The 7500-nt window shown below is 47.4% G+C and overlaps 1 protein-coding gene across 1 annotated transcript in view; it reads right to left on the bottom strand.

Annotated features, from left to right (window-relative positions):
• The window catches only part of hsd17b4 (hydroxysteroid (17-beta) dehydrogenase 4), a 37253-nt gene that overhangs the window by 18877 nt on the left and 10876 nt on the right, over positions 1–7500 (bottom strand). The window contains exons 10-13 of the mRNA XM_067414615.1: positions 6461–6485; positions 4999–5127; positions 4801–4892; positions 935–1165 (exon numbers count right to left, since the gene is read on the bottom strand). Coding sequence (XP_067270716.1) covers positions 935–1165; positions 4801–4892; positions 4999–5127; positions 6461–6485 — 477 coding nt within the window. The remainder of the gene's footprint in view (positions 1–934; positions 1166–4800; positions 4893–4998; positions 5128–6460; positions 6486–7500) is intronic.

Below are 7500 nucleotides of genomic sequence, written 5' to 3'. Positions count from 1 at the left end.
TGGGTTTTATACTGTACAAACCGTATTGTCTATCCCCTTACACTGCCCCTATCCCTAAACCTACCCATCACAGGAAACATTCTGCATTTTTACTTTTTCAAAAAAACTCCTCCTGTATGATTTATAAGCATTTTGAAAAGTGGGGACATGGGGTAATGTCCTGATATGTCACCATTTTCTGTAATACCTGTGTCATACACATGTTATTATACACATTTTTGTCCTGATATGTCACAAAAACAAGCACACACACACACACACACACACACCCTGGTGAAGTCGATGTCCAGCCCTGGGACTCCGCTGAGGCCTGTAATGGTGCTCTGGGCCGCGATCACACACACACACACACACACACACACACCCTAGTGAAGTTGATGTCCAGCCCTGGGACTCCGCTGAGGCCTGTAATGGCGCTCTGGGCCGCGATCACACACACACACACACACACACCCTAGTGAAGTCGATGTCCAGCCCTGGGACTCCGCTGAGGCCTGTAATGGCGCTCTGGGCCGCGATCACACACACACACACACACCCTAGTGAAGTCGATGTCCAGCCCTGGGACTCCGCTGAGGCCTGTAATGGCGCTCTGGGCCGCGATCACACACACACACACACACACACACACCCTAGTGAAGTCGATGTCCAGCCCTGGGACTCCGCTGAGGCCTGTAATGGCGCTCTGGGCCGCGATCACACACACACACACACACACACACACACCCTAGTGAAGTCGATGTCCAGCCCTGGGACTCCGCTGAGGCCTGTAATGGCGCTCTGGGCCGCGATCACACACACACACACACACACACACACACACACACACACACACACACACACACCCTGGTGAAGTCGATGTCCAGCCCTGGGACTCCGCTGAGGCCTGTAATGGCGCTCTGGGCCGCGATCACACACACACACACACACACACCCTAGTGAAGTCGATGTCCAGCCCTGGGACTCCGCTGAGGCCTGTAATGGCGCTCTGGGCCGCGATCACACTGAAGCTGGGCAGGCAGCAGAACTCCGGATGGCCTTCGTACAGGAAGCGCAGATGATTGGCGTCTCTGCTGGACACGCCCACTCCCAGAGCATACAGGATACAGCTCATGTGTGTGTAAGAGAAGCTCGTCTCCGGAAGTCTCTGGCCCACCGCTGCAGCCTGCAACACACACACACACACACATCACAGGACCTGATGGAGAGCATGCTCCTCAACACAACACACACATCACACACAGCCTAGACCCCTGCTGACAGACTGCACCCTATTAGCATAGACCCCGCCCACAGCTGCTGACAGACTGCACCCTATTAGAATAGACCCCGCCCACGGCTGCTGACAGACTGCACCCTATTAGCATAGACCCCGCCCACAGCTGCTGACAGACTGCACCCTATTAGCATAGACCCCTCCCACAGCTGCTGACAGACTGCACCCTATTAGCATAGACCCCTCCCACAGCTGCTGACAGACTGCACCCTATTAGCATAGACCCCGCCCACAGCTGCTGACAGACTGCACCCTATTAGCATAGACCCCTCCCACAGCTGCTGACAGACTGCACCCTATTAGCATAGACCCCGCCCACAGCTGCTGACAGACTGCACCCTATTAGAATAGACCCCTCCCACAGCTGCTGACAGACTGCACCCTATTAGCATAGACCCCTCCCACAGCTGCTGACAGACTGCACCCTATTAGCATAGACCCCTCCCACAGCTGCTGACAGACTGCACCCTATTAGCATAGACCCCTCCCACAGCTGCTGACAGACTGCACCCTATTAGCATAGACCCCGCCCACAGCTGCTGACAGACTGCACCCTATTAGAATAGACCCCGCCCACGGCTGCTGACAGACTGCACCCTATTAGCATAGACCCCGCCCACAGCTGCTGACAGACTGCACCCTATTAGCATAGACCCCTCCCACAGCTGCTGACAGACTGCACCCTATTAGCATAGACCCCTCCCACAGCTGCTGACAGACTGCACCCTATTAGCATAGACCCCGCCCACAGCTGCTGACAGACTGCACCCTATTAGCATAGACCCCTCCCACAGCTGCTGACAGACTGCACCCTATTAGCATAGACCCCGCCCACAGCTGCTGACAGACTGCACCCTATTAGAATAGACCCCTCCCACAGCTGCTGACAGACTGCACCCTATTAGCATAGACCCCGCCCACAGCTGCTGACAGACTGCACCCTATTAGCATAGACCCCTCCCACAGCTGCTGACAGACTGCACCCTATTAGCATAGACCCCGCCCACAGCTGCTGACAGACTGCACCCTATTAGAATAGACCCCTCCCACAGCTGCTGACATACTGCACCCTATTAGCATAGACCCCGCCCACAGCTGCTGACAGACTGCACCCTATTAGAATAGACCCCTCCCACAGCTGCTGACAAACTGCACCCTATTAGCATAGACCCCGCCCACAGCTGCTGACAGACTGCACCCTATTAGAATAGACCCCTCCCACAGCTGCTGACAGACTGTACCCTATTAGCATAGACCCCTCCCACAGCTGCTGACAGACTGCACCCTATTAGCATAGACCCCTCCCACAGCTGCTGACAGACTGCACCCTATTAGCATAGACCCCGCCCACAGCTGCTGACAGACTGCACCCAATTAGAATAGACCCTTCCCACAGCTGCTGACAGACTGCACCCTATTAGCATAGACCCCTCCCACAGCTGCTGACAGACTGCACCCTATTAGCATAGACCCCTCCCACAGCTGCTGACAGACTGCACCCTATTAGCATAGACCCCGCCCACAGCTGCTGACAGACTGCACCCTATTAGAATAGACCCCTCCCACAGCTGCTGACAGACTGCACCCTATTAGCATAGACCCCGCCCACAGCTGCTGACAGACTGCACCCTATTAGAATAGACCCCTCCCACAGCTGCTGACAGACTGCACCCTATTAGCATAGACCCCTCCCACAGCTAGGGCTGGGCGATAAATCGATTTTATGAATTAATTCGAGTTTTTAGTTTACGACGATTTTTGTGAATGAAAATCGGTTTTCTCTTTCAAATCCGCCGACGCTCCCCTCTGAGCTCCCGTAATGGCTCAGCCCTCCCCGCGCGCGTTTGCCACAGAGGTACACAAACAACAAGGATCGCGTCTAACAACATACCGTGTCATTCGTAATTGGTTCAGTTTTTCACAGAACAATTAACAATACGTGTGTTTGAAGTCTGAACGGAACCGCGCTAGGCACTACTCATTTAAAGCTGCGCTGACACGAACGCAGCGCGAGCTCACACACGGGCCAATCTCGTGACAGACACGATACACAGCGCTGGTGATCCAGTGAGAGAGCGTTTAAATCAACACACCATCGCTACTGTGATCTAGTGGAAGCGGTCGGCGCAGAATTCTGTTATAAACCACAGATATCAGATCTAACAGAGCTGAGCGAAGGTCAGGGGTTTCAGTCACAAGACACCAACATTTACCACGATTGTACTGTAGTAAAACCACATGGATTTAATGTTGTTGTTGTCATTATTTATCTCAGTATTCGTACAACCTTTTGAGATTGAAATTCAAGCACTTTCCAATGGTTTTCAAGAGCTTCACACTTATTTCCAGCACTTCAAAGCTCTAAATATCCGATTGTAATGTTATTTTTAATGTGATGGTTTGTAAAACTAAAAGTTTAAAGGGGTCTTGTGAAAGAAATAGTGGAATGTTTTTTTTTAGTTTATTTTTTTTAAATGTGTAATCCATTTTGTAGCATTTTTATTTTAAAAAAGATATGAAATGCCCACCACTATAACCAGCAGAAGAGCACTTATTGATTTATTAGCGATTTTAACTCCCTAATGTATGGAAAGTACGAAGTCACAGTCTCAGGAAAAACTAAACTTTTCTTCAAATTGTGACTAAATTACAGTAAAGTAAAGAGCTCCTTTAATAATCACTGAAGCTGTCGATCAGTTCAGTGTGAGACTATTGAAGAACAATGCTAATCTATATTTAATAAGAGCATTAGGCTACATTTAAATTTTCCCTATACTTTTTTTGCACATTACTGTTGTTAATAAAAGTTAATTTTATCTGCATATCAATTCATAAACCTTTGATATGTATACTGTTTATTGCAAAAGATATGGTGCCCATTTATACTGTGGAATAGTCGGGGGTTATTCACATGCGGAAAGTTTTGCACCCCAGGTGGCACTTCTACCAAGCTGCAAATATTTAATTTTACCTAAACAAAATAAAGTTAAAACTTGTTTTGAACAATTTCTTTGTCATCTGCAGACTGATTTTAAGTAGGAGGGGGAAAAAATCGTTTTAAATCGTAAATCGAATTTTTGGTGAAAAAATCGGGGATTTTTTTTTTGGGCCATATCGCCCAGCCCTACCCACAGCTGCTGACAAACTGCACCCTATTAGCATAGACCCCGCCCACAGCTGCTGACAGACTGCACCCTATTAGCATAGACCCCGCCCACAGCTGCTGACAGACTGCACCCCTGTGATTTTAAGCACAAACTCGCTTCATTTTCATACATTTCTCGTGTTAATATCTTAATAAAATGCTTCCCCAGTAAATGCATCTTGATTGTTCAGATTGTGTGTGTGTGTGTCTGTATGTGTGTGTGTATCTGTATGCGTGTGTGTGTGTGTGTCTGTCTGTATGTGTGTGTGAGTGTGTGTGTGTGTGTATCTGTATGCGTGTGTGTATCTGTATGCGTGTGTGTGTGTGTGTGTGTGTGTCTGTCTGTATGTGTGTGTGAGTGTGTGTGTGTGTTTCTCACAGGGTTTGTCGCCGTGGCTCCGGTCCGATTAGCTCCGATCCCCCGTCCAGTCTCCACTTTGGACAGCACCTCCACCAGCGTCTGCACCGACTCTTCAGGAACACAGTGAGCAACTTCATTACCTCCATGTGACAGATGGAAGCGTCTGATTGGCTAACATGCTGCGAGTGTGTGTGTGTGTGTGTGTGTGTGTGTTACCCTGAATGCTGGCGGGTTTGGTGGCGTCAGTAAAGTCACAGATCTCGTTCCAAGCGTCTCTTACGGCCTCCGGCGTCATGCTCTTGTTCTTCTGCCGCACGGTTCGGCCCATACTCCTCTCCCAGCGCACTGCGCACACACACACACACACACACACGTTTTTTCAGCATATAAATGAATGTGAGGTTGCTGCAGATCTGATACTGTTCGCTTTCATCTGTCAGTGAAATTGTAACACTAATGTATTTGTCTACAGCTATATCATCACATCTTCTATGGAAAGAGTCCATCAAATTCAGTTCTTCAAACTTTTTGTCTCAAATGTTTGATTTGTTCATATTCTCTCTGTAGAAGCTCAAACACTAATGTTGCAGAAAGCCCAAATATGAGCTGTGTCAGGTGTGTGTTGACGGAGTAATCTCAGTTCTGTAGAGGAGATATGGAGATCTCAATGTGGCTCCAAGAGTAAAATGATCAATTGTGCACATTTTCAGTGGCCAAAAACCAAACGTGTGTCACTTTTCATACAGCTGATACTATTTCTTTAAAAGAGGAGTATCTGAAGAACAAATAATGTTGAAACTAGAGATGTATATCTTTTTTTAATTCTATAAACACCTTTGGCAGCTTCTAGAACAATTGATCATTTTACTCTTGGAGCCACATTGAGATCTCCATATCTCTGGGACTGAACCATCGACGGCCTTTAAAATGGAGAAACCAAAGGAAAAGTGTGTTGAGAACCAGAATCTAGAAGGATATTCAGATATCATACCAATCAGGCATAACATTATGACCTAATATTGTGTTGGTCCCCCTTTTGATGCCAAAACAGCCCTGACCCTGATGGAGGACCCAAGGTTTCCCAGCAGAACATTGGCCAAAGCATCACACTGCCTCCGCCGGCTCGCCTTCTTCCCATAGTGCATCCTGGGGCCATGTGTTCCTCAGGTAAGCCACACACACACACACACACCCGGCCATCCACGAGATGTAGAAGAACACGTGATTCCTCAGACCAGGCCACCTTCTTCCATTGCTCCGTGGTCCAGTTCTGATGCTCACGGGCCACTGTTGGTGCTTTTGGCGGGGTCAGGGGTCACCCTATGCCGCCCCATACGCCTCAAACTGAGATGCTCTGACCCAGTCGTCTAGCCGTCACAATCTGGCCAAACGCGCTCAAATCCTTACGCTTGCCCATTTCTCCTGCTTCACACACATCAACTCTGAGGACAAAATGTTCACTTGCGGCCTAATATATCCCACCCACTAACAGGAGAGATCATCAGTGCTATTCACCGGTCATAATGTTATGCCTGATCGCTGTGTATATATATATATATTAGACACATTATATAACTGATATATATCCATAAAGGCGGTATGAGAGTGAGTCAGGATCTATTTGTGCTGCTGATGCCGATCTTCTCCCACAGAGTTCAGGAGTTTGAGCTGAACTTACACTTGCCAATCCATCCGGCGCCGACCTAAAACACAAACAGCAGCTGAAGAGGTTCACATACTCAACATATAAACTTGAGATGATGGGTAAACTTTTACAGCGATAATGCACTGAAGGTACAGTATAGAGTTGATTTATTCAATCAGTCATCTTTATTTCTATCGCTCTTCTCCAGCGCCGATTGTGTCAGAGCAGCTTCAGTGTTAAACAGGACAATACTGCAGCAGAATTAGATTTGGCTGTACAGTCGTTCTGGAGTAAACAGTGATGTTATCAGCTTATTTTAATTTATCATAGAGAGACAATGTTGGCAGATCAGGATTAGAGTTTATAGAATTAAATAAGACCTCATTCATTAATTCATTATATTTGTATATTTAGTTGAATAACTCTGATCATAATGTTAGTGTCCCCAACTGAGCAAGCCAAGCCAAAGGCGACCAAAGGAACCGAAACTCCATCAGGGCATGATGGAGAAAAATAAACCTTAGAGAAACCAGACTCAGTTCTCCTCTGGCCTATTAACACACAGCGGAGGATTATTATTCTGGACACACAACAGCTCAGAAATCATATTTTCTAAGTAAGCGGAATATCACGCAAGAGACGGGTTTATTGAGGATGTCGTGCCGGTGAGGAGACACTGACTGACACGGTCTAATGAAATATAAGTCATTTCTCAGACAGTAGATTTGGATCTTTTAGATGAATTAAGGAGAGCTGGTCTGGGCCCGTATTTATCAAGCTTCTCAAAGTGCTATTTTAGTCTTAAGTGCTGAGGATTCATGACATTTACTCCTACTTTCAAACTTAAGTATAAAAGCAAGTTATCAAATGTCTTAAAGCTAGAATCCCTCTTCCTCTCCCAGTTATTTAAGACGGCTCGAGAGGTCTCTCAGTGGTCAGGAGTGTCCAGTAGGGGCAGTGATGGCTCTATGGAGACAGAGACGTGCGCAAATCTTTCAATAGAGGGAGAATGTGTTCGAAATGTGTGACGACAAATAGTAAATCAAACAGTATCGTTTGGACAGAGCAGACAT

This window comes from Pseudorasbora parva, chromosome 13 (genome assembly GCF_024679245.1).
Source record: "Pseudorasbora parva isolate DD20220531a chromosome 13, ASM2467924v1, whole genome shotgun sequence".
Classification (NCBI taxonomy): Eukaryota; Metazoa; Chordata; class Actinopteri; order Cypriniformes; family Gobionidae; genus Pseudorasbora; species Pseudorasbora parva.
The sequence above is the reverse complement of the archived record's forward strand: the minus strand, read 5'-3'. Positions and strand labels throughout refer to the sequence as shown.